General features: G+C 35.1%; 2 protein-coding genes across 3 annotated transcripts; one reads left to right on the top strand and one right to left on the bottom strand.

The window, feature by feature from the left end:
- The first annotated feature begins 1,001 nt into the window (after positions 1-1,001).
- si:ch1073-396h14.1 (disintegrin and metalloproteinase domain-containing protein 10) lies at positions 1,002-21,569 on the top strand. Of its 2 annotated transcripts, none has more exons than XM_058759461.1 (15): positions 1,002-1,106; positions 1,855-2,002; positions 2,087-2,205; positions 2,300-2,446; positions 7,216-7,295; positions 7,780-7,899; positions 10,013-10,105; positions 10,665-10,833; positions 15,574-15,734; positions 16,520-16,691; positions 16,838-16,982; positions 19,271-19,454; positions 20,217-20,316; positions 20,500-20,720; positions 20,983-21,569. In XM_058759461.1, the coding sequence occupies exons 1-15, from the start codon at positions 1,034-1,036 to the stop codon at positions 21,085-21,087; spliced, it is 2,037 nt and encodes a 678-aa protein (XP_058615444.1). In that variant the 5' UTR covers positions 1,002-1,033; the 3' UTR covers positions 21,088-21,569. The 2 variants fall into 2 exon arrangements, with proteins under 2 accessions (XP_058615444.1, XP_058615443.1); XM_058759460.1 differs by having other exon boundaries at positions 2,300-2,455.
- A 437-nt stretch (positions 21,570-22,006) lies between these two features.
- Positions 22,007-27,860, bottom strand: LOC131529655 (lipoprotein lipase). The gene is made up of 10 exons (XM_058759462.1): positions 27,551-27,860; positions 26,392-26,576; positions 26,129-26,308; positions 25,931-26,042; positions 25,627-25,860; positions 24,488-24,730; positions 23,849-23,969; positions 23,546-23,752; positions 23,236-23,331; positions 22,007-23,144 (listed from the first exon to the last, which is right to left on the bottom strand). Exons 1-10 carry the CDS (start codon positions 27,714-27,716, stop codon positions 23,123-23,125), a joined length of 1,566 nt encoding a protein of 521 aa, XP_058615445.1. The 5' UTR covers positions 27,717-27,860; the 3' UTR covers positions 22,007-23,122.
- Positions 27,861-27,909: the final 49 nt, after the last annotated feature.

The raw sequence follows: 27,909 nt of genomic DNA, 5'->3' as shown, positions 1-27,909 counted from the left end.
CAGAATCTGTTTTCAGTTAATCATCATGACGACAAACTACAGGGGATATTGTGCATTGCTGGCTTGAAATTAGCCATGGTAATCTTGTGGGATGTTGTTTAATAATTCAACACAAACCACTGCAGTGCAACTTTTGGTGGGGGCAGGAATTTGTAATGGATTGAGTGTTTTAAGAGTAATTAGCAACGAAGACATCAATAAAGATCAATAAAACTTTGGTTTGACTCCAGTGACTCGTAACATGATATTCTGGGTGGTGTGTGATGTTTCAGTACCTCAATGTCCTGAAGTAACCTCTGCCTAAAGTGATGCCTTCTTGGGAGGCATCTTGAATGATGTCACTAACTTAGATCAGGTCGTGCTTGAGTGTCCAATCGCGTCCAGGCTGAAGGTTTTGGAGGTGGAGTCAGATTTTCATTCCTAGAAAAGCCTGGCGGCCATAAAACTTTCATTATGTATCATGATGTTGGAATGTGCCAAGAGATTGTTCATAAATTTATGCTCCCTATAATCCTGACTGAACTATTATTCAAGAACTGCTGGTTGCCTTCAGTCCTAATGATACTGTCCATTGTTTCAGGTCTGAATGATGTTCGGCTGTTTGAATTGGCACATGCTCTACTCTGGAAATGTGCTGATATGTAGACTGAGCCATTTGGAGCAGAACCTGAGCAAGGCTGGAAATTCAATTACTGTACCACACACCCATGAGAATTGTTGTTCTCCCCTGCAGATAGCTATACAATGAGATTTCTGGAAGTTTCCCAAAAGAAAAAAAAAAACACATCCTCTATACAATGAGATTCCTTGGAAGAACATGAATGCGGGGGACCTTTTTGCTCAGAACACGTCTTTGGCGTTTCTCACTGAGCAAAACTCATTTAAAATTCCCATTATACTTTAGGAACTGAATTCAAGTTGTGGTCCTCCTTCAAAACAAGTCTGTATATGCCCAGTTAGTGTAGTTCAGGGTATGTGAAACCAAAAACATTCCTCTCTGAATAGATTTCAAGCACCTGTGAGCTAAGAAGACATGGTAGCCACACTTTTGAGCGCTTCCAAGATTTATCTGCTGATATATATTTTATCTAGAGGACATTTTACAGGTAAGATATGCCTTTGTGCTTTGTCTCACAGGTGGTGGGTTTATCTGAGGTAATGAAAGGACATTTGTCTGGATTATTGATGTTTTTTGGCCCCTTCCAATGGCCCGCTTGCCCCAACTTGCCTGCAGCAAAATCAGATGTTCTTCCTTACTCAGTTAAGAGAAAACTTTAATCATAATTAGTGGTCTTGCTAAGGTAAGGTAAGCAACACTATTGTTGTTCATACTTAGGGTTAGGGATTTGAACGAACCCCAAAGTATTATGCTTTGTTTGGTGTGTAACTTAAACTGCACCGTTTGTGCTTCTACAGCCATGAAACTTGCTATTGCTATTATAAGCAAAATGATTTTCATTTGATAAATGATAAAATGGACTATTTTTGTCCAACAATTATTTGGCTAAAGCCATTTAAAACACTATAGTATGACGTGAGCATCAGGTGCTGTTCACACAGAATTGCATTAAAAATATGAAAACAGCACAAGCAGCACAGAATAGGGGCGTCGAGATGCATTTTATGTGATGTGCTTGGAAAAAAAGAAGAAGTAAATATCACAAATAGCCGACAACTGTTGATGTAAATGCAACTGGGGAGAAAGCTTAAACCAGCCTAAGTTGTTTCACTAGATCTTCCAGCTAAAAAGTGACAACAACCTCTATAAAACCAGCCAAAATACCAGCAACTGCTTTGTGGTAAACAAATTCATAATTGAACTGGACTCCAATTTAACGTTTTTAAATATTTCAGAAGCTTTGCAAGATATTAGCAAGTACATAACACACTATGAAGGCCTGTCTTATGACCGAGAGCTCATAAAACAACAGCACCAGCGCATCAGACGAGAGACTCATCCAAACAATCAAGAGCTTCATCTAAACTTCAACGCCTTTCAAAGGTACTTACGATTTTTAAGACTTCCACCATACTTAAACATATAGCTACATATGAACTTTTATTAAACACTGATATTTTTTGGTAGGGAATTCCACCTCCGTCTCAAGCCAGATGTAAAAGGCTTTACAGAAGATTTCAAGATCCAGTCAGAAGATGGAACTCAGATGGTGGACCTCTCTCACATATACTCAGGAGTAGTAGAAGGTAGGACATTTTGCAGCACATTCATTGTTTTAAATGCCACACAGTTCTTATCTATAATTAATGTTACTAAGATGAAACTGTTCTTGTCTTAAAGATGAGAGTGTATCCTCGTGTCAAGGGTCTGTTCTCGAGGGCCAGTTTGAAGGCTCCATTACAACAGCCAATGGGACATTCTATGTCGAACCCGTTGACAGATACACCACCTCCAACACTGACCACCATTCCATCATTTATCACGAAGGTGATGTGGGTGAGTGATTATAATGTGATTATATTATAATTTCTTTCTTCACTGAGGTAAAGCTGGGAATTAGTCCTAACAAAATTTTGTGTTTATTGCAAAAATAATTTTCTTATTCAGTATTTTTGCCATTTTCCCAATAAAAATGAAAAATCGATAAACCATGATAAATTTAGGCCTATTGCAAGCAGATATAATTTAAGATCGGTCAGTGCAAGTTTCTGTCAGTTGAAACAGCTCAGAATTACATTTTAATCTAGGACTAGGCTTAAACCTTGCCTGTGAAACCGGGGTAATAAGACTTTCCCAACCTGATCTCATGAGATGTGTTTTATGAGTAGGGGATTTTGTATGAATTTGTACAATGTGATATTTTAGAAAAAAAAAAAAAAGATTCATGAAGGTCCACCCCTATAACTAAGTGTATGAATTTGTACGATCTCAAATTGTTTTATTTGGAAAATAAGTTAAAAATAATGTTTAACAAACTACTTTTTTTGCATTTATATATTATTATTATTATAATTATTATAATTTTTTTATTTTATTTACTTTTTTTAAGGAAACCTTTAGTTAAGTAGTAACCAGAATGCACATAGCAATGTACTAACAGCCAAAAAAAAAATAATAATAATAATCATATCTACTTAGAAAGTTACGGTTTTAAAAGTGAGATTTGTATTTCAAGTGGTGTTGCTATTGAATTCGATTTCATTTGTCCAAACATTAATTGAACTGTGTGGGGTATTTTTTTTTTTTTTTACTGCAGTTCATTGTCGTGCTAATATGAGTTGTGTAGAAATTGCATGCAGGAGAGCCACATGTGTTACGCATTAAATTGATTGTTCAAAGAACAGAAATATTATAAATCTCACAAATGAGTCTATTTATACCACAAACTTACAATGATGAATGCGATAGAGAAGGTTGATAATGACCGTAATGCACTTTGTTCAGCCAAGCCATTTTTAAATCCTAATAATCTTTTTTCTTTGTCAGCTGACATGGAAATAATTGTTTTAAGTAGCCAGTCTAGAGAGGATTAAAGATATCTGTCATGCACTGTAAAATAACAGGACGGGATTTTCTCAATGTCTGAGACCACATTAAAAATATGATACTTTTGTCTCGTTTAAGGCTGTTTTTGCCATTGAGCATCCAAACTCTTTTTTAAAAAACTTCGGATTTGTTTCAGACGAAGCTCCAAATGCTCAATATTAGATTTTACGAGAATGTAAAACAAGTGCATTTTGACTAGTGGTTTCAGACTTTTGTACCCTGAATTGTTTTGATGCAGTTTCTGGGATTTACATTTGCGTCTGTACACCTCTTTCACTGGGGTTGTAAAAAAAGATACGTGTTCCTGTCTTTGTATAGCAGAAGGTAAACATTGGCAGAGAGACAAGTGTATGTATAGTCTGTGGATATTGGTGGTCATGTGATCTCGTGGTTGAAGTCACACCATACACATGTGGTTTCAAGGTTACTCTAGAGTATTTCCCATGGATGCAGGGACTTGGTATATGTATGTATATATATATATATATATATATATAAATACATGTAATCTTATCCAGTTTTGTCATTTTTACTGTAAAAGTATATACTACTGAAAATTAAACAAAACAATGTGGTTTTACAGCAAAAATGATTAAAATAGGCTAGTTTTTTTTTACATTAAACATATCATTCTCCCTATAATGTGTCTGTCTTTCTTTCTCTCTCTCTCTCTAGATGTATATAAACTAAACTGGCTTCCAAAAATACTTCAAATTGTGCTTGAAATGTTTTATGCAGAGTTTTGTTTTGTTTTAGTTTTTTTTAAACAGTGTACTAATTTGCAGCAATTTAAAGTTAGAGATTTCCTGCTTGAGTCACTTGAAAACTAAACTTGATCGTTCAAATCAGATCTGTTATTTATACTCATCCCATTTTTGCACAATGCTATGGTTTGTCTGCCATCTGGAAGTTAAAACTAACAGGAAGAGGAGCAGCTTTGATTAGGTTTCATTCCAGCTGGCTGGGTAAAGGAAACAACCAATTAGAGTCGACCTCATGAAAAACATAGATATGAACACAAAAACAGGACAGTTTTGTAGTTTGTATTTCATCATCAGTTCACTGCAATATCTCAATGCTTGGGTTTGATTTCCATACTGTATAATTCAAAGATGTAAATGTAATTGGGGCTGGTTGGATTTATAAAAAATACAAGGTATTCCAGGTTAGTCTTTGATTCTGCAAGTGTTCTTGGATAAACATTCATTTTAATTTCCGCTCCCCTCTGGTGTGGACTGTTTCTCGATAAATTCAGGCATATTTCTCCTCAAACAACTCCCAAACCTTTCTGCCCTGGTCTCCACATGCACAACTACTTGAAAGAGACGCACGCAGGATGAAGCCAAAGTCTGGAAGTAATTCCATCAATGGGTCAATGCCCGACATTTACCCTTTCTTCTCACATGCTCCATTTCTCTCTACTCAAACTCACCGATCCAGGAACGACTTTGCTAGCCTTTTTGTTTATAGAAACTATGATCATGTTCCAAAGAATGATCTGCAACCAGTGGTGGGACCTTGCTGTCCACCTTATTTACATTTAAGGATTCTTATTGGTTGATTCTTGCACACCAGGATGGTGTGATCCAATCACGTTGCTTCTCTAGTTAGAGTCAACTTGACATTTATACACAGCTAAACTCTCAGTCATTTTACAGTGTAGGTAAAACTTAACCAGGCTGTTGTGGATGTCAACCACCTGACTTTGCATGAGCTTGTTTTTTTGCTTCAAATTAATGTTTAATCTGATTTGTGTCATTCTTGAGACCTTCCTGAATGTGAATTCATAATGTAAAACCTTCTCATTGAAGTCTGAGAGTCAGTTACCTTAAGTTTTAAGGTCATACCGTCTGTGTAACCCAGCTATGTTATGTCTGGTTTGGGTCACGATGCACCACTATCACAAACAATCAGTACAGCTGTTTTTTTTATAGTTGCTTGAAGTTTCCATGAGAATGTTTTAAGTTATTCTTTAAGAATCATAATAAAACAACATTATCAATGTGTTTTTATTTGTTGAAAGGCTTTTGAAGCACTCTAACCTTTCTAGGAACTTTTTTGAAGTGAACTTTTTTAACAACAACAATGTAACTATGAAGATTCAACTTTCAAGCCTTAAGGCCTGAACGTCATAATTGCCCCATATTGTACACCTGTTTGATTTTATATTTCTAAGTTTTCATACTTTTTCTTTCTTGCGGATGATAAAATTGCGCAAAAAATCCCATAATTTGACTTATTGTAGAGTAGATTTGGGACTGCACACTTAAAAGTAAAGGCTTCTAAAGACAGTTGTTTTTGCTGTGAATCAATAGAAGAACCATTTTTGGAAGAATCTTAATCTCAACAAAAAGTTCTCAAAAGAACCATTATCTTCTCAGAGTAAAGAACATTTTAATAATCTAAAGAAACTTTTACCACTGTAAAGAACTTTTTGTGTAATGTAAAGGTTCAATTGATTTTAAAGGTTTTTCATGGAACCATGAATACCTATAAACCTTAATTTTTAAGAATGTGGGCACTTTTAATTTGGGCCAGTTAGCAACCACCAAAAACACCCTAACAACCAGCAAAAACACTAAAACCACCTTAGCAGGACCCTTACAACCACCCACAACACTTCGCATTGTGGCACTGACTTTTGCATGGTTTTTCAGAAAGAGTATTTTTAATCTTCCTTTCAAATTAAGAAAATAATAAAAATAAGTTAAATTCAGGCTAATTAGAGAAAATTAAATAACAAAAGAGTGTGCTATTTATAAAATGTACTCTGTTTTCATTTACAAGGTACAAGTAGGAGTCAAGTTTAGTACAGTTAGAAATGATGTTACAATGAGGTTTTTCAACATAGGTCAGAAAAGATACACTTGCCCAAGTCCCGCTTGAGCAAGCATGTTGGTTTCGCAATGAATTCATAATTTCAAGACTGTATGAAAGGGTCCAAGGTTTTTGCCGTCTTTTTGTCAGAACGTCTGTGCCATCTAGTCTTTTATTTCACAGGACATTAATAAGAATGTATTTGGCCTCATTCGTTGGTTTTTATTGTGCAAGCTATTCATAAAACCATTCTTACATAAATCTTACAGTATGTTTTGTGAGAGATTTACATCTTTTATTTGTTCTGTGTTTCCTGAATGAGGCCCAAATAATTATTTATGAACATTTATGAAACATTTTATTATAGAAAAAAAAAAAAACTTTTTTTTTTTTTTTTCTGAGAAGAATCTCTTTGAAAGAACTTCAGGACGGTGAAACCACTAAAATTTCACTGAAACTAATTTGGATGCTTTCCTTTTCATATCAAAGCAAAATTCTGATTAATTACTGTTTTTTTTTTTAGTTCATTAATTATGTACTATAATTATGTATTTACATTTTGAATTATCTTTTTATTTTTAATTTTAGTATAATTCAAGTTTTAGTCATTTTATGCGTTTGTCGTTTATTTTTTTAATCTTTCTGTTTAGATTTATTTTTATTTTACTTTTAGTAATTTTAATACTTAAACCTATTTCAGTTAGTTGCTAATGCTTAGGTTTTTCATAGGTTTTAGGTTTAGTTTTTTTCATCTAATTTGTATTTCATCTTATTTCAGATTTATTTCAATAAATTAAAATGATTTTTAATAGCTTAACATTAACAACACTTAACCTAACATCTCCTTAGCAGTCAACTCCCATATTATAACGCTTTAATATGTTTTTCCACAGACAACGCTCCCTTGAAACACACTCATGTTGGCTTCTGTGGTGCCGAGCGGCTGCAGCATCTTGTCCAAAACCACCAAGAGGTCAGACATGACTTCACCTCATTTCCAGTTTTGTCCTGTACAGTGTGTCCTTACAAACCCAAATAAGATCTTTAAAAGGAGCACTAAATGTGGAAATAATTATGAAATCAGATGTTCAGAGCTTTTTAGAAGATCGCACGTGGAGGTGGCCAACATTACATCAACGCTTCGCAATGTCACTCAATAATTGTTTTGCTCTACCACCTTGTCCTGTTTTTAGGAGGCGTCCTGCTATATGGAAAAGAGTACTATCTGTCCAATCTATCTATTGTTTGAAGCTCCTGGTTGGGTTAAAGGACAGCCTGCCGTGTCTTTAAATCAGATAACACGCTAGCATTATATTTTAAGCTCATATTTACTACAACACATCACTTCCACTTGTTCGCTGGCAGCATTGAAAAACCAGATGTGAGCTTTTCCCTAAGTTCTCCCTTGACGCCTTCTCAAGGTTGTGAAATCTTCTCCATCTTGTAACCCACCGCAGATACCAGTGTCCAGGTCAAAGCGGAAGGTCGACCAGTCCAAAACCAGCTGTTTTCTGCACCTCCATGCAGACCACCGCTTCTACAAACGCTTTGGAAGTGTTGAAGCTGTTGTGGCTCAGGTGAGTTTTTAAGACCTATAGTACTCAAAAGATTCATTCATTCGACATCAACAGGCTGATAAACACAATCATTTTCATGTTGACTCTAAAGTGTTGCCCCCCTTCGGTGCCTAATCTCCACGAAGTGGGATTCACAGCATGTTCCTTCCTTGATCCCACTGGAGACTTCTCCGAAATGGTGGGATTGTATGTCACCAATGGATCAAAGCCAAGTTCTTTACTTTGGCTGTGAGAAACAAAGGGCTTCAAGCTGCTTTGGTACAACTCAATGTTATGTAATGTTTGTATGCTGAAGATAAAAGACAGGATTTCCACAAGTTAAAGTTACCATTTGTTATCTTTTATCTGACGAGTTTTCCAGATTGGTGTATTTTGGGGGCTGGACCGCCTGCCTTATGGCTGAGATCACTGAGGTTTTACTTTGGGGGGTAGTTCCCATTGTCTGCGTATTATTTTTGACGGTTACGCAATGTTTTTGTTTTACTCTCCACAGATGGTGATTTTTATAGTTTTACCAAATCACTGCTTGTATGAGATTCCTGAAAAGCAATGTTTCTGCCAAATGAATAACTGAAAAACACCCTTTTAAATGATAATGGCTCTTTGTTATTTTGTTGCTTTTTTATTTAGCCGGTTTCTGAGCTGGAGAAAACTGTTAATAAGTATTTTGTTTTTGGTCCCTATGTTTGTGCCCAGCAAAACTGATCCGTGAAAAAAAAAAACTAGCTTTCAAAAATGTATGCTTTAATGTTTTTAAACGAAGCGATTTACAACATTTATTTGATCAAAATACAGTAAAAATAGTCACCTTGCAACTTAAAACTTCTTTTCTATTTTAATTTATTTTAAAATGTAATTTATTCCTGTGATGCAAAGCTGAATTTTCAGCATCATTACTCCAGTTTTCAGTGTCACGTGATCTTTCAGAAATCATTCTAATATACTGATTTGATGGTGAGGAAACATGTTCTTATTATTATTATCCATGTTGAAAACAATTTTGCTGCTTAATGTTTTTGTGGAAACAGTGATGCATTTTTTCCCAGAATTTTTTGATGAATAGAATGTTCAAAAGAACAGCATTTATTTAAAATAGAAATCTTTTGTAATATGTTAAATATTTTTACAGTAATTTTTGACCAATTTTATGCATTCTTGCAGATTAAAAGTATTAATTTCTTTTAAGAAATGCTATAATAATATCACACAATTTAAATATCAATATATATATATATATATATATATATATATATATATATATTAATAGTAATTATGATATATTTAATATATTGTTATTTAATATTACTATTTTGTTAATGATATATTTTTTATATTATTAATAAACATGAATAATTAATGAACAAGATTTTTGAATAATAAAATGACAAGCTTAATAATATAAATTTGTTTTAACATTTTCTTCCCTTTTTACTTTGTGTAACAATATTTACGTATGGTAATAAAAATATAACCTTAAATAGTATATATAAATATAATAATAGAATATAAATAAATTGAGCAAATATAAATAAGTAAATAAATACATTTTATTGGTGCTAATGATGTTAATGCATAATAATGTAAATATTAAATTATACTAAAAATCATAAGTATGTATATTTATGTAACTATAATATAATCAATTGCTATGATTTATTTATTTATTACAGATTCAGAAGTGTTTGTGTAATTGGGTGTAGGTACTCAGGCTGTGTGCCATGCCACAGTATCATTCCACGTTACCATATTCACCCAGTGCTGTGTGCTAACATGTTGGTCTTGGCCTGCTCATTGTAAGGAACAGAGGCCAGATTGTCACTCATATTCCTCGCCAGGCACTTTTACCCCAGAGTGCTTTCATTCCTTCTGAGGCGAAATGTGCCTCAGTCCACTGACAGCGACTGGGGCAAGAGACTCTCTGGAGGATTCACTGTTGCAACTGAAACTCTGAAGAACAGTGTCTCAATTGATCAAATAATATGATAAGATTACTGTGGCAAAATTAATCTGTCTGTCTGTCCTTCTGTCTGTCAATTTGTCACTATTTCTGTCTAATAAGGTGTCAAAGTGAAGTCAGTTAATCATAAGCTTAATGCACCAATATGTTTTGCAGGTTGCCTCCTACATGAAAGCAGTAAACGACATTTACGACAAAGCCGACTTTGATGGCATAGAGCTGGTCAACTTCAAAGTGAAATTCCTCACTGTAAGGTCCTTGCTTTGGTGCAGGTTTAAACAAAATAATTATGGCTGTATTATACATTTTGACATTTTCTTTTAATTGTCCTGTTTGTTTTAGTATTTTGTTATTGCCTCTAACTTCAGATAATTGCATAATATTTATTTACCCGTTTGTTATTTAATTTAATGCCTTTAATTTTAAATAATTTATTTATATGTTTTCCTGTTAATTGTTTGTCTTGTCAAAAATATTTACTGCAAATTAATTAATTAATGTTTGTTTGTTTATTTAGGTAGGGTAGGATTAGAGTTGGGTAGATGCGTATTATATGCACGCCAAAACTGCGTATTATATGCACGCCAAACACGTGTGTATCATATATACGCCAAAGTCCATTTTTGTGTATTAGTACCATGAGTTTTCGTTTTTATTTGGTGTATTATTTATACTTTTTTCATTTTCATGAGACCAGCCTGATTTATTTAACTTACATTCCTCACCATAAGGTCCGTATTTTACACGTTTCACATATCATTTCTGCCATACATTGTTCTGACATAAAACAGGTCACTAATTATTTCAGGTGATCACCGAAGAAGATCCCAGCAGTCCCTTGGGCAAGACCCACATTGGGCCTGAGAAGCTTTTGAGTCTGTTTTCCGAGACGAACTGGAACGACTATTGCCTCTCTTATCTCCTGACCAACAGAGACTTCAGCGGGGTTCTCGGTCTGGCCTGGGAAGGAAAACCAGGTAATTTCAGCCCATCCGCTCTAGACAAATCGTAACACAAGCCGCCTCAATGACGCCCACAACAAATGTCACGTAGAGGAATATTATTATACTCAATGCTGGTCGACTGGGCTTATGCACCATTTAGGCCTTTGATATGTGACCTTTACCCACAGTTGTCCTTGACGCGACATGATATTGAAGCAAAGCTATCTGATAACATCACTCAAACCCTAGACACCCTATTGAAAGACTGTAGTGTGAATGGTGGGGATCTGGGCGTGGAGTGGTGGTCTTTGGGAAGTACTTCTAGGAAAGAATGTGCTCTCATGTAAAATTCAGAGAAACAACCTTCCTGGAAGCTTTTATGGAATTGCATGTACTGTGAGAGTTTTATGAGATACAAGTGGACAAGTTTGCTAATAAGAAACTGCAAGACTTACAGTGACTCTAATTGTATGAGTAAACCAGAATACAGTAATGCAAGGACGTTTAGGGCCTTATGAAATCTTTTTTTTTTTTCCAAAATTCTTTTCTTTTTTTTTTCAGATTTAATTTTTATAGATTCTGTTTAAATGGCTATATATTATAATTATATTTTATTGATGTAAAAGCATATCTCTAATTAATTGAAATCATGAAATTTAAATAATTAAACATCAGTTTATTCAATGTTTAACAAAAATATATTTTTAGGGCACTATTTTTATTCTGTGTTTTCTGGTTTATTTTTCTGGATTCCATCTTAATGTTTTATTAAAATTTTGATTTAATCAATTAAATTCATAAAGCTTTAACAGTTTAATAATTTATTTATTTTGTTATATAATAATAAAACTATTAAGTTTTATTTTTATCAAAGTCTGTGTTGTCTGTTTGAATTTTTCTGAATTTGTCATTTAATATAAATTTATTACCAAAAACTGTGGTAATCAAACAAAGGAAATGTAATTAATCTTTTAAACAATTTAACAATTTAATTAATCTTTTGAAATGTTATCAAATTAAAATTTAACAATTCCTTTTATTTTTTGGCGAACAGTGCTGGACAAAATACATTTACTGTGAAAATTAAAACATGTAAGAAAAAGTGTTTAAAATTGCTAAAAAAAAAAAACAAACAAAAAACCAATTCAGTTGAGAAGTACACTCTACTGTATTGCTTTGGTTAAAAAAAAAAAAAATTCTTACTGTATTATCCCACTGTTTTTTTGTTTATTTTTAACCAAAGCAATAAATGTCTTGTTGGTACATTGTTTGTCGTACTGTTGCTAAGCTGACCTCATAATTAACATTCCTCTCCACGACACAATGAATGCTGCATTTCGCATTAGCAGCTTCCTCTACATGACAGGACATGACCTTCGCTGTTGCTCCCTTTTAATCTGGACATCAGCGACATCCTGAATGTTATAAATGAGACATCTCTTGCCTTTATTGATTAATTAATTCCTCTACTTGGTTGAAAAGACCAGCTTAGACCAGCATGAAGCTTGTAGGAATAATATAGTCATGCAGTCAAGCAAAATGGTCCAGCATAAGCTATTAGTTAGGAAGCCCGCTTTGGACACCAGGACAACTTAAAGTTACATTTTATCTTAAGTTGGCATCAAGTTACATCTTATATTTGTGCATTGCACCATTTAACCTTTCCATTGGACACACAACCCGATTTAAACAAAATCATTACAGAAGTTGTATGATAAATATTTTCCTGTTTGTTTGTTTTTATCAATTAATATATTTAATTATTTATACTTAAAAAAAAAAAAAAAAAATTATTGTCTCTCAATTTTAATTAATTGATTTATATTTTTATGCATTGGTTCATATTTTGTTTATACTTGTTAATTTATTCATTAATTTAATTACCTGTTTGTTTTTTTGCACAAAGCAAAGACCTCTGGTGCAATCCAGCCCAGTAAACCATCATAACACTAATCCAGTGCTGGTCTTTTTAACAGGGAAATTTCCTCATCTAGCAACACATTCCTTACAGTTTGACCCTCAATAACTCTCAGATTTGGCAGTTTTCACAGAGGTGGTGTTTTGTAAATGTACACCAGCCTCAATTCGGTTACAGTATCTGAAATGTCACTGGGATCTCATACGGCCAGCAAACTGAGAAGTCATTGTTTTGATTATTATTGTTGCGGTTGGAGGTGCAGGCCACCAGCTGAGGTCCAAGAATGCTGCCATGGGATTGACTGTGATTGGCTGAGAAAAGGGGTGTGAGTCCACAGAAGTGGTGACATGTGACCAGAGAGCTATGCATGTTAGACCTCTACCCCCAACGCAAAACCTGGGATAACCGCATTCCTTTATCCGCATTTGCCTCCACGGTGAAACCCTTACGTGAGGAGGCACATAGGTTCCTTCATTTACATTAGCATTTAACCACCATGCAAATCCAGTATCAAGTTGCATGCAGTTCCATATGGGATGGGCCTTGTGTGTAAACTTGTTCATTCAGGCCTTTTTTGGACAAATATAAAAGCAGCAATGACTTTGATGTGACTTTTTAGTGCTTTAGCACTCAAACATGTCAAGAAACCTGATGGATGCTAGCACTAACATCTTACAGTTTGGCCCTGGAAATTTGAATCAAGACATCTGCAAGTCCTACAACAGTCTTTTGGCCTTGTTTTGACTGGGCTTGTTGTCACTCATTTATTCCACGGCCATAAGTGCCTGAAATAAGGATGAACACAATCTCATAATGTTTTCACATTTTGTTGTAAGACATAAAATACATCAACTGTATGTTTTTAAAGCTTTTATTTTGTCTTGAAAAAGGCGGTTGTTAACAAGTGGCTAAATGGCTAATATAGACGTTGTTTGGGACATTAAACATCATAATGCATCATAGTCCATTTGACAGTGTTGTGTTTACGGTTGCGCTCTTGCAAACAATTCTAACTCAAACTCTTAGTTAAAATGTTGTTTTAATGAAGATTGAAAGAATTGTCAAAAGCTTGGAAATGTCAAAGCCGTGCAACTGTGGTGTGGTTTGTTTATATCCTACACTTAGCTTTTTACTTCTGGCAGTTGTGTTTAGGTTTCAAAATGCATAAAAGTTGTGTTCATTTGTGAAGATTTTAATTTTAATCATGATGAACAGAATGTGCAATGGTGCGGTCACATGAGTGAAACTGCGAAATTTCTTGGGCAAAGTTGGTCCTTTGGCATAGAGTAGCTATGCATGAACGTTTACTTAGAGGTAATTTACAAACCAAGCAGGTTTATATTGGTAAACATGGCAAATTCCAGTGTTAACAGTTAATTGAATTTGAATTTTAGTTTGGCACAGATGTCCCTTAAAGGAAATTGAAGATTGTGTGGATTCCCGGTTAACATCCTTGTAGAATTTCTACAAACAAAACTAAATCTGACGAACATTGAGAATCATAAACATTTCTTGGTCACAGAGCTTATTGTTTTTGTTAAAAACCAATGGAACAATCATTTAGGTTTTTGTTGGGGGAACCAAGGTGATGCAAACTTCTGGGTTGGCTTTCAAAAAAAAAAAGAAGTCATTACTTAAGCACTCTATTGGCCTGGCACAATAAACCCATTCGGAAACTTTGGTCTAAAATATTCCTGCGTTCTTAGGTCCTGATTACTTTCCTATCTCTTAAATACTTCCTTAATCTTCACTATTGTAGTTGGCTGATTGTTTTGAACAATCATGATCTGTATTGTGGTGCAAATCAACAGCCTTATGCCCTAAAAATAGAGTACACCGGAGTAAACAGTTCACCTTCATTTCATTTGGCACTCTTCCTAGTCAGTTGGAATGAGTAAGCTCTGCCATGCAATGCATTTATATTCCATTGTCTAATTGAATATAGCTCACATGGTTATTTTAATGTGTTTGTCAGGACAACACCATTGTCCTTCCAATAGCACTATTGGCAGTTGGGCATGGTCTGCAAGACTTTCAAATTTCTAAATATTTCTTAGCTGCCATTAAGAATTTTTAGACATTTGCATTTGAAACTTCCTATGTGTATGACTGTTTGAACCACAGTGACAAATGACTCAGCAATTCCAAAAATGAAGACCTATTCCTCATGTGATGATGAGAGCCCTAAATGAGAGACAGATGATGACCATAGAGCCTCTATAAATCCACAGTTCACATATGTTTTATGTGAGCCAGTTTATCCAACCTCAGTGTATGGTTCTTGTAAATTTCCCAGAGACAGGCATTAAAAAAAAAAAGAAAACCGTGAATGGGTTCTTGATGCTTTGGGCCTGAACACAAATCTCACAACATCTGAGGAGCCATAAGCCTGACCTTTGATTTTGCCGAACTAAGAGTTCACAGCCTGGTTTAAAACAGTCCAGGACTTTGGACTTTGATGGACAGGCTGATCTTAATCAACTACAAGTCTAACCCCTCTTACCACCCACCAGCAGACTTTAGTCAGCAATGATGTAATTGGTTAGTGCTTGCGAAAAAGACCAGATGTTTGTGATAAGCAGTAAAATCGTCTGTTGGCATTATATAAGTCTGAAACAAAGGGGAGCCCATGTGGAAATAAAAAGTACACAACTCTGCTAGGGGTTCTTCTCAGTATATAAATCATGACTTCATGACACATCCATTTCCAGGAGACACGGTACCTTTGCCCTGATCCTATAGCCAAGGGATTTAAATTAAAACTCAAGAGAAATGTCCTGAGTCAATCTAATCTTTGCCTAAACAAATGTGCCTGAAGATTGTATATTTTCTTTACTTTTATTTTTTATTCTTAGATAACTGGGGAGGGATCTGCTCTGAGATGATTTTGAAGGGTGGTAACAATTCCAGCCATAACACGGGTCTCATCACACTTCAGAACTACGGCAACTACCTTTCTCCCAAACAGGTGCACCTGACCTTCGCCCATGAGTTGGGCCATAGTCTTGGAGCCCCTGTAAGTCTGATGCCTTTCACAGACTAACCTGTATAGTTAAAACCAACAACTGACACATGCATGAATGTTTAACACTGGCTTCGGGCTGCAATCTCCATTGGCATCATTGTTTTCAAAATGCATGCTGCTACGCTGTTGCCAAATGCTAGATTATTTTTGTTTGATTGCAGGCTTTATCCTAGAATATGACGCTATAGAGCATGATGAGCTTACTGCATATCCAAATGCCTTTCAATGATTGGTGAGCTTTTCCACCTGTAGCAGCCATGTTCTTCACACTTCCTACGGCTCTTTGGCAGATTAGTTCTGCTCTGCCTGTCCACCACCCCTATACACGTTAAGTCACATTTGACAGCGAAACGGCTGACAGGCATGGCTCATTGTTTCCAGACTGAATTTGGGATGCAGAGCAGATCGGAGGATCCACATCATCTTTGATTTATGGGGAGGTCTGGGAAAGGGGCCAGTGGCCTTTGGCCCACTTATCTCATTTCACTTCTGGAGGCTTTAATGTGCTGCAGAGTTTCTGTGAATGAAAAGCAACACAACACTATAGTGTGCATAATTTGTATACCTGGTACTACACATTGAAATATAGAAATTAGTTAACGGAAGCAAGTAAATTACTTGTATTACTTGGGCGAATAAATATATAGTTTTAAAAATTAATGCTTGTATAATTGTTGTTGCAACTGTTGGAGGAGAACAACTAACTAGTAGTAGATAATTTTAGTTTGAGACTCCCGGTCTACATTTGACTTAATGTGTCATATATTCTGTGGCAGCATGATGAAGGTTCTGACTGTGGAGGCCTGGAGATCACCGGTGACAAAGGCAGGTTCTTGATGTTCCCTCAAGCCTCCTACAAGATCGACGAGAACAACGATAAGTTTTCCCCCTGCAGCCTTCAGCACATGAGTCGCATTCTGAATATCAAGAAGGACAAATGCTTTGTAGGTAAGACAGATTCTGGGATGAGATAGATAATGAACATCATTACCTTGTCTCAGTCCTAAATCTCTCCTATGGGCTTTATTTCCATGGCTGATCAGGACATGAGGTAAACTTAACTGGCTGAAGATGTACCTGTTTTGTCTTGTCAGTTAGTGAGCATCCCATTTGTGGAAACCGTATCGTAGAAGAGGGGGAAGAATGTGATGTGGGCCATAATGCAAGTGATCCATGCTGTTACAGCTCAAAGGAACCTGCAGGCACTGAATGTCGACTGAAGCCAGGCAAACAATGCAGGTTTGCATCAATCCGTTTTGTGTCAGAATGACCTGTAGAATTTTTGGACGAATGAAATGTCTTCACTGTAAGGTGCCAAATTGCACCTTTAACCCTTGTCACATGTCCATGCCATGCCTTGAGTCCATGCCTTGGTGATGTAATGTCAAATTGACTGTTGGATAGTAGACTGTTGGATAATAAAGACTGCAACAGTGCAGACTTTCCAAAAGGATGTATTATAGTGCTTGGGGTGCTAGTGAGTTACTTTTTGAGCCCTTAAGTGACAAACTTGATACCATACTTCAGGAGCCTCCAATCCTGCTACTGGAGGTGCCAACCTGAATAGTTTAGCTACTGTCTTAATTTAACACCTGAACCAGCTAATCAAGGTCCTCAGGATTATTTGAAGCTTCCAAGCAGGTGAGTTGGAACAACCCTCCAGGAGCTGGTTTGGACCCCCCTGGTGTAGGAGGACCACTTCCAACCGCCAAGGAGGTAGGCTCCAACCCTAGATACCTAAACATACCTAAACCACTTAATCAAGGTCGTCAAAATTACTCAAAATGTCATGGAAGGTGTTTTGGAGAACGGTTAAGCTAAACTTTCTTGAAAGGTGGCCCTCCAGGTGCTGGGTTGGACACCCCTTCGGTAGAGTCTTGTGGATTTCAGGGAAATTTGCAAATGAAGTCTACATCAAGAGTACTATTTGGGTTGGGGCCTAATAATGCCTCAACTGATTATGGTACACTAAACCTACCTTCTTAACAGGCACGTGCAGAAGGGGGGGCTTTGGGGGCTTGAGCCCCTGCTCTTTTTCAAAATTATTAAAAAGTGCCCCTCTCGAACAAATAGCAATGATATTGTGGTCAATAAAACAAAATGCATTTGAATTCTAATTAACATGACAATTTGTACAAAACAGTAACTAATCGCTCAAAAGTCTGAAAATTCCTGTTTATTTTTACATATCTGTCAATCTGAGGCGTTGCTATGGGTTTTGTGCGTTTTGCTCAACTGATATTCCAGTCTGTTCAGAAACCGAGGCTCCATAGAATGGTTCTTTCAGTGAGTGCCTATGGGTCGACGGAAGGAACAATAAACTAAACAATATTTTAAACATTTTCCATCAATAATCAACGCTAGTGTGTCGATTTAATTAAAAATCCACATATTATATAGGCTATTTTAGAATATTACATAATTCATCAATGCCCGTTTGTCGTATTATACACCAACCAACCAAGCACAAGAAGTTCAAATTTCATTGGACAATATGTGAAGTGGAGCGGTTATTTTCCGTTCTTATTCATAAATCGGTTGAAAATTACATGGGACAGACAAGCTTATTTGTGGAGCGATCTGGATCCGCGGTTTGTCTCATTTTATAAATCAAATGACATCGCTAGGAAAATGTATGCTAAAAGCACTGCACAAAATCGTGCAGCGCTAAAAGTCGCAATAATGGTAATCAGTAGGCTATTCAATTCACTTATATTTATGTATGATATACACCGTTTACTATTTGATGAAACTATCATAGTTGTTTAAGCCCAAGTGCCACCTACAGGCCTACTATGTGAAGTGTAGGCTTGCAAAATGGTGACGTGAAAGGACTTTTTTTTATTACAATTTTTGATAATTATGCAGCATTATGAAAGTGACTTATGCTCATCAAGCCTGCATTTATTTGATCAAAAATACAAAAAAAAAAAAAACTGTAGCCTAATATTGTGAATTATTATTACAATTTAAAAGAATGTTTTTCTATTTTAATATACATTTATACTATTTTAATAAAATACAATTTATTTCTGTTATTGAAAGCTGAATTTTCAACATCATTACTCCATTCTTCAATGCATGGTCCTTCAGAAATCATTCTAATATGCTGATTTATTATCAATATTGGAAATAGCTATGCTGCTTAATTTTTAATTTAATTTTATTTATTTATTGGAATCTGTGATACTTTTTTGGGGTTCATTGATAAATAAAAAGTTTAAAAGAACAGCATTTATTCAAAATTGAGATTTTTTCTAACAATGTCAATCTTTATCACTGTTTCTATCAATTTAACAAATCCTTGCTGAATAAAAACTAATTTCTTTAAAAAAAATTAAAAAACTGACCTCAAGCTTTTGAACTGTAGTGTAGGCTATAGTGTTACAAAAGTTATATTTTAAATAAATGCTGTTCTTATTTAACTTTTTATTCATCAAAGAATCCTGAAAAAAGTATCACAGGTTTTCAACATTGCTAATAAATCAGCATTGCATAAAATGCTGTTTGCCATATATCTGTCACAGTCCTAGCCAGGGTCTATGCTGCAGCTCCCATTGTGTCTTCAAGGAACCCGGGCTGATGTGTGAACGCCAATCTGAGTGTCGCAACCAAAGTGTATGCACCGGTTCTTCTGCTGTATGTCCAGAACCTGCCGCCAAGCCAGACATGAGAATATGCAGTGATGGTACACGTGTCTGTTTTAATGGGGTATGTTCAACAGGCACAATCTGGCTATTTTTTGACTATGTACTATTCTGATTTGGATTGCAATCTTTGGAACTTGCTATACTCATTTTGTAATTGATGAAACCTGATCTGTTTGTTATTCAGTGTACCTATATTTACATTGGTTTCTAATTAGACCATTCAGACTTAAACTCATCCAGATTTTATACCAGTTTCAAACCACACATGGTTGTAGTTTGGCTCATGTTTGTCAAAATCAGATTTCAATCATTTTTTCTGCTATTCAAAATACAAAAAGTAACATATTTGAGTTCTACACAAGTCAGAACAGCCTTGAGAACATATATTATGTAATACAAATATGTGATTTAATTGAAAACAGACTGTTTTTGGGGGCCAAAGTCATAAAAAACATTATATTGTCATAAATAAGATACGATACAATATACTTTATTGTCCCCTTAGGGGAAATTTTTCTTGGGCTTAGTGTGTGCCACATATACAGATCACATATAAATAACCAAATCACATATATCACACATGCTATGCAGGGGGGCAAGAAATAATATATATTTATGTGAGGAAGAACTTAAAAGGCAAGAAAAAACCAAAATAATTACTTTTGTGGGATGATCAGTATAGTATGTGTTTGGGAACTGAGCACATGGAATCATTCAGGCTTAATGAACATAGTAATCATGCAAACTGGGTATATTTTGCCTATTATCCTACCACACAATGTGACGTCCTCTATAACCAGTGTCTTGTGGCTTGATGTCACAGGAATGTGGCCCATCTCTCTGCGCGTTGTATGACATGGTGCAATGTGACTGCCTGGGAGAGAACAGGACGGAAAAGTGCCACATGTGCTGCCAGCAGAGCGGTAACCACAATGTTCCGCCACAACAGAACGTGTTTACTGCTCCAAATAAATTAGATGCATAAACAGCCATTTGTTTTAATGGACTGTTTGCACTGACATTACTGCTCCATAAATTTGTAAATAAAGCACACATGTTCTTGTATCCGACTTATATTTTTCTTCTTTGGTATTTTCTCTCCATAGATAAACCTAATACTTGTGCAAGCACCACTTCTTCGGTTCTTTTGCACTACTTTAGTGGGAAGCATGTGGCTTTGGTTCCTGGGTCTCCGTGCTCTGGAAACCGAGGCTACTGTGACCGGTTCAAAGTGTGCCGAATCCTAGACGCCGATGGCCCAATTGCAAGGCTCAAGAATTCTTTCCTAAAATTGGATGAGTTTGATGACCTGGCTGGTTGGATGAAGGTTTGTTGTTAGCATTTGTTCTAATATGGTATGCTACCATCTTCTTTTTTGCCTTTACTGCATCAGAGATGGCCTCACTAATCTTGTGTAAAGTAGTTGGACTTAGCTTTAACATTTGTAAAAATTGCCAAAGATACATATTTTGGGCACCTAAACCAAATGGACCAATAGGAACATCCCAGAGAACCCTAACTGCAAGCTTAAAACATTCTAATGAATATATGTTTGCTATTATTTGAAACTTCTCTCTTCTCATTTGCAGGCACATTGGTGGGCAATACTTCTGGGTATTGTTGCCATTTCAGCAGTAATGGCTGGAACTATCTGTGTTTTTGGACGGCCACTTGAGATTGATGACGACAGGTAAACATCTCTCCACTTGGAGCCTTCCAACTGGCAAAAAACACTCCCTGCAAGCAAGAAAACATTGCTTTTGAGGCAACTTTTGAATGTTTAAAACATCTGACTGATCACTAAAGCCTGTCCAGATGCACAGCTGAGAGTCGACTGCATCTGTCCAAACATGATTTGAGTTTACTTCACCTCTTCCAGCCATGTGTCTCACACCATTGGTCATTACATAGTTATTTGAACTCCACTGCTGATTTGAGAACTGAATACAGTCCAGCTTTTCAACTATAATTCATTGTGCTCTCAGTAACTTTGTACACAATGTCGCCTACATTTATTTCAAAGAAATCCAAGAACATGAGACTGCGATTTTGAGAAAGCCGGATTATCTCAACATAGTCAATAACAACAGATGGCTGTAGATTCATGGAAATCTAACACAGACAACATGTTTTTGGGAAAGGTACAATAAAAATACAGTATATGTTAACCTGTGAATGGCTTACTTATAGTTGTCTCTGCTCATTTGTTTCCTCCGGAGATCACAGGTTCAGAATTATATCAGCAAGGTTAAAATTTAGTGTTTCGCAAACTTTTGGCTATGATGAGTGCTATCACGGCACCAATTAGTTTGAGCTGCTGGATTTGCTTTCACGATTTTATCTCTTTCTGTCGTCCTTGGGAGGGGTTACCATGATAAGCACTATGAACTAAGTGACATTTAAGCTTGAATGGGGTAAAAAAAAAAAGGTCAAGCTCTATTTAATACGAAATTATGTAATGTTGTTTTTTAATAGGTTTGATTATATAAATGTGTAAATAATTAAAATAGTTCATTTGTATATGAGTGATTTGTGCTGAAAGAAATTAGGGGGGCAAAATAAATGTATAAAACATTCAAGTTCAGATTTCAAGACATTAAACAATACATAATGTTTAGCTCAAAGATATAATTTATTAACGTTTTTTTTTTTTTACAGTTATGTACAGTTCATTCAATTGATATACATCACATTATTTTTCAAAAGTGTATAAAATGTTGTAGCAGTTTGTACGATGCAGTAGACTAAGTAGATTAAATGTCAGTTACAGTATATTTTATGCAGTATTTTTCCTGCTTAGGTAAGTCAATTAACTATTTAAAGTGCAAAAGATACTTGTACCAATTATAAAACATTTAACACAAACTAGATTATTAACTTAACTGTAGTAAACATAACTGTAGTTATGATTTATTTGGCCTCTAACAGGTGCTTTCTTGATGTTAATTGTTCCTTTTGCTTTTTTTTTTTTTAGTAATCCCTGCTGAAAAAAACAATAGAAACCATCACAGAATTTGTAATGGTTTTACTGGTTATAATGGGAATTGAATTGGTTTTAATGAAAACTCTAATGGTCCCTGTGGGTCTCTAATGGTAATTTGTCACCTTTTATTGGTGGCTTGTTAAAAAAACTCTAATGGAATATGTCCCAAAACGCATTACAGGAAACCATTTTTTTTTATATAGTTTTATTGGTTAATAGTTGATGGTTTTTAATGGCATTTGTAGTGGAAACCATTCGAATTTCTGTGACGGTTTCTGTTGTTTTAGTTTTTTTCAGTAGGGATGATATTTTTGTTTTTTGAAAAAGCTATAGCATTTGCACACGAAAATTTGCCAAAACAATGGTAAGCTAAATGTGACTGGACCAATAATGTAAAACGTGTGGAGTATAATTTTGTACAAAATGCTTAAATTATTTAATTATTTTTTAAGACAAAACAGATAATGTAAGACGATGCTTGAACAAAGTTAGCTGTTAGCCAGACACATCATCATTACAAATGCAATTTCCAACACATAATATAATAAAATCAATCACATTTCAAGGCTTTTCAAGCCTATGGCTTACCCTAGTACAAAAGTCCACAATCCATTTGCTTGAATCACATTCATAGCAACACGTCATATATCCAATACAGTACAGTCAGTGCAGTTGTAGTTTTAATAAATAACAGCTGTATAAATACATTTGTTGAAGTGCTTTATCAGAATCGCTTGTAAATCCTTTCATTGGCTTTTCAGTTTGGGCCTGTGTTGGAACAAAGAAAATTGTAGTCATTAGAAATATTTTAGATTAAATGTAAATATATTAGCCTATAGACAACTTTAGCTATTGTTACCTTCTAGATAAAGACTTCCATGGCTCCTTGCATTTCACAAATACAACATCCTGAGTTGTACTTCCTGTCTGGGGATCTTTCAAACACAACACAATCCTAAAAAATAAAGAATGAAAGCTCTTAAAATTGTGTGAATGTCAATGCATTAGAAATAAAACATCAGATCAGGTGTCCTTCATTGTGAAGAAACCTACATTTTCCACCAAAATATTTTGTGAAAATTTGTTTGAAATGCTAAAACACTAGATATGTTAAAAATGTGAAAATGTGAATTTGAAGTGTACAAAAGTACAAATGTTAGAAAACATACTTCTTTTGTGTCTCCCCGGCTCTGACTCTGATTTTATGGACCTGAACGCCAGAATTTACAGAATCTCCATACCACCACGAGGAGAGCAGAGTGAGTAAAGAGGATGTGGACTCCTCCAATTTAAACTTCAGCATCAGAAGATCTCCAATGTCCTTCTCGGTTACCATGAGGAATGAGTGAGTTCTATTGGGGGTGATCTTCTCCTGTCTGCTTGATGAAGTTAGAGAAGATCATTAGCAAATGGAATTTGACTCATATGCATAGTCATAGTCATCGTTAAGATATCATTTTTTGATTACTCACATGTTCAACTTGAGATCTTCTGCTTCGCCATTGGTACCGTAAAGTGAGACCGTCAGTTCTGGCTCCATCACTAATTGATTTATTTTTCCAAGGAAGTTGATTTTCAGCTGATAGTGGAAAACTGAAAATAAAAAATGAAGAAATGTTTTAGCGTCCCACAGCCAGGGTTATTATCGTTAACTAAAACTAAAACCATAAATAAAAATACAAAACATTTCAGCTAACTGCCAAGGCAACATTTCAAATTTCTGTCAAATTTTTGTTTAGTTGAAGTACTACAAAATAATATTTTTTGAATATCTGCAAAAATGACTACAAATGTTGTATTATGCATGCCGGGCCAGTAGTTGGCGATGCCTATAGACTGAATACGTAATACGCATGATGTTCACATTTTTATAATTTACATGGAGGTGATAATTGTACAATTTTCAAAAATGTGCTTTTTAAGTTTCCCAAAATGCCGTTGACGTGTAAATGAATGGCCAAAATGCATAAAAGGTTTTCCGTTTTTAGTTGAAATTAGTATTGTCTAAACTCCAGCTAAAGCTTAATAAAAACTATACGGAAACAAAAAGGCAACAAAATTAATGTTTCAATTACTGTTTCAAAATTCCTCCTCTGAAACTTGACACTGACCTCTGAACGGCATGGAGCCTCGTGTCTTGGTGAACATCTTGAGGCTTCTTGCCTTACGAACTTTGCTGACATTGTAGCCCACGGTGTTGCAGCGGTTCTTGCGACACTGGAGGCACATGCCGCGGTCGAACATGTCATTGCTCCCGCAGCTGTACGCTCGGCCAGCTTCTTCTTCATTCAGCAGGGAGTCGATGAACAGGTGGACGGACCGCTCATGCTCGCATCTGATGGCATTATTTAAGGCTAAGGGTATTAATGAAACATAATTTATATGATTTTAAACTTAAGTATGATCTTTTAAGTCATATATGTAAATAATCTGGGTTTTAGCCGTGATGAATGATTTCATTGTAGAAAGGTTGCCAAAACAGATTAGAAAGCCAGATTATGAAAAATGTGACACAACCTACTCCTGATACATAACTAATCTCTTTTCATCTTTGGGAAAGTTACAAATAACAGGCATTTTTAAAAAATATGTGTAAGTATTATTTTATTCATAGCAAAATAATTCAAAATCAAATTCTTAATAAAAAAATATGTATAAATGTATTAATTGTATTATTTGTAAATGTATTCAAAAATGTAAAATGCTATTTTTTGTGTGTGTAAGTGAATATTTTACAACATAATATTTTATTTAGCGCTATTAGGATTTTCAACAAATCAGCATTATTAATTAAAAATTTATATATTTTAAATTTATTTTGATTTATTTTATTATTATAATTTATTATATTATTGTATTATTTTTAATGACTTCAATGATTTATGATAAATCAGTATTTATTTTATTAAAAATAAGAATTTATTTATTTTACATTTATTTTAAATAAATTAAAATGTATTACATTAATCTTATTATTTTAAATGTATTGCATTTAAAAATATACAATGTGTAAAACATTTAGACTTGTAAATATTACATAATATGTGTCAAATTTCTATGATGCTACAATCAACTTTTCATCAATCAACAATTCATCAACCAGTGGCCCCATGTGCATGTATACGTAATCTTCCCATGTTTTTTTTTTGTTGAGGAAATATTGGGGTAAATAGTGGGCAAACATATACTGTAGATGTCATTATGAAAATAAATGAGAATTTAATTGAATATCCCAGATACGTGTCTTTACCAAGCATTCCATAACTGGCTATTTTCTCCAGCGTTCCTCTCATGTTGCAGCCAGGCTGGAAGTTTCCTCCATTAGGGTATATATCCACATGGCCAACTGGCTGCTTGATACCGATACTGAGACCCAGGGAACCTCGGGTGAATGTGTGGAGGACATCTACAAAATGGGCATCATCTGGGGACAGCCGTCCGTGGGCGTGGACCCCTTCAAAGTCTGGTCCAGCTGGGTCTAGACCTGCATAAAAATTGAATTGTTGTACCATATGGCTTTTAAGACCTGTTCTAAAGAATGCCAATGAACCTACCTGTGATTCGTCCAACTTTATTGGTTGCATGACTTCCAGCAAAACCTGCAACGTGGGCACCAAGACTGTAGCCAATGAGATGCAACTTATCCAGAGGAACACTGGCAGTCTCCTTATGAATTGGGCACAATAATGGCAATTAAAAACCTAGAATAGCAGTATGTGTAATTTGATTGGATTTGATTTGCTAACACAAACCTCTAACCAGTCTATGAAAAGTCCGATCTCTTGTCCCACCATCTTCGTGTTTTGTGCTGCCACCACATAATGGTTCTGCGCCGTGTCCAACCAGTCCACAACAATGACGTTAGCATCCTTCTCCCTGTTATAAAGTGCAGCAACCAGTTTCTCAACCCAACTCTCAAACAATCCACTTACCTAGGGGAAAAGAGCTAATTTAACACTAACATACTGAAAAAGAATCATCTGAATTTACTGAATGTGTGTAACTGTTGCTTTACCGTCCACCCATGAATGACCAAAAAGGTTTTTGAAGTGTTTTTGAAGTTGCAGCTGCTGAGAGACTCTGGTTTGCCACGCACAATGTAACACACGTCGTCATCTGGTTGGGATGGGTTTCTCAGAGAAAACTTGACGCTGGCTTTGTTGACATCTGACAGGTCTCGTAGATCCTCCAGAAAATTATCTATGTAAAGATGATAGTCATTGAAAAAGTAATATAGTACTATTAAAATGTACTTTAAATAAAATACATTAAAACGTCAACGTAAAATGCAATATCGAATTTAAAAAAGTATTTTAAAGTTCTATAGTATTAGAATTATAAAATTGAGCATGTAAAAAATTATCAACATAAAATTTTTTTAATAAAAATTAAATAAAAAATAAAATATACAATTAAAAATTTAATTAAAAATAAATTAAATACATTGAAAGTGAAATATAACATCTTAAAAAGTCCTACTATTAAAATAAAATTACTCTAAATTATTGTAATTTAATTATAATTAAATAGCTATTAAATCCCATTAAAATAACATTTGAATAGAAGGCATTAATTGGCAATCTCAAATGAAAATTGTAAAGACAATTATATATATTTTTAATTAAAAATTGTAATATTTAAGTAAAAACATAATATATATATAATTTAAAATAAAATATGTACTAATAAACATTAGGTTTAAAAGTTGACATATAGCCTACTTGGCATGCTGACAGGTTATGAGAGGACAATAAATATTTCCATAGTTCAGCTCAGCTGACATAATAAGTGGGTGGCGCCTCATAATAATATACTTAATAGGCCTACACAATTATCACACCTTTAATCCATGGGATATCATATTGCATTGAAGATTAGGCTACCTTGTGATGAGTATGAACTTGAAATGTAGGCTACTTTTAGGAAATCCTCCATAAAACATCATCTAAAATAGTGGACTCGAAGAAATGTTTAATAAAAGGGCTAATTCATGGATTTAAAAGCTCAGACAGATGCCGGATATTAAAGTTTTCCCATCATAAATGCAGGATTTGCGGTAGGAATTGAAAACACAGACATTACAAATGAAAGAATCACGTCGCGTCCAAATAAAATAACGCCGCAGGTTAAAGTTATCCGAATGCATTTCTCAACAAATATTTCAAAGATCTTACCAAAGAGTTCGTTCGGGAAGATTTCTTTCTCCAGAGCAGCGACGAACAGACCAATGAAGCTTAATACGAGCCACGAAACGCATTGGAATGACAAAATGTTCATGTCTTTTCCGCGTAAACTTTGGGCGCTTGTGATCTCACCTTCCTCTCGCGCTCCGTATAACATAAACTGAGAAAATAAAATATTCGCAAACTCCTGTAGCTGCTTGAATACTCGCTAATGAAATCTGAGACTCAGACAGACTTCAGTGTAGTTCCTAAATAGTAAGAACCATTGGTCTCAGCCCACAGGCGGGGTAATACGGTCACACATTTGTCCTCACGAGGTTCTGTACCATAATAAAGCATGCAGTTTTCAC

The sequence above is a fragment of the Onychostoma macrolepis genome, chromosome 22 (genome assembly GCF_012432095.1).
Source record: "Onychostoma macrolepis isolate SWU-2019 chromosome 22, ASM1243209v1, whole genome shotgun sequence".
Taxonomy (NCBI): Eukaryota; Metazoa; Chordata; class Actinopteri; order Cypriniformes; family Cyprinidae; genus Onychostoma; species Onychostoma macrolepis.
Note: the sequence above shows the minus strand (reverse complement) of the source record. Positions and strands in the feature narration are given on the sequence as shown.

Excerpts from the sequence above, each read along its gene's own strand:
- si:ch1073-396h14.1 (XM_058759460.1), top strand. The coding sequence starts at position 1,034 with ATGGTAGCCACACTTTTGAGCGCTTCCAAGATTTATCTGCTGATATAT. Across the intron at positions 2,003-2,086 it reads AACTTCAACGCCTTTCAAAG|GGAATTCCACCTCCGTCTCA; the intron begins GTACTTACGATT and ends ATTTTTTGGTAG. Across the intron at positions 10,834-15,573 it reads GGCCTGGGAAGGAAAACCAG|ATAACTGGGGAGGGATCTGC; the intron begins GTAATTTCAGCC and ends TTTTATTCTTAG.
- LOC131529655 (XM_058759462.1), bottom strand. The coding sequence starts at position 27,716 with ATGTTATACGGAGCGCGAGAGGAAGGTGAGATCACAAGCGCCCAAAGT. Across the intron at positions 26,577-27,550 it reads CTTCCCGAACGAACTCTTTG|ATAATTTTCTGGAGGATCTA; the intron begins GTAAGATCTTTG and ends ATCTTTACATAG. Across the intron at positions 23,970-24,487 it reads AGGCTCCATGCCGTTCAGAG|TTTTCCACTATCAGCTGAAA; the intron begins GTCAGTGTCAAG and ends TTTTATTTTCAG.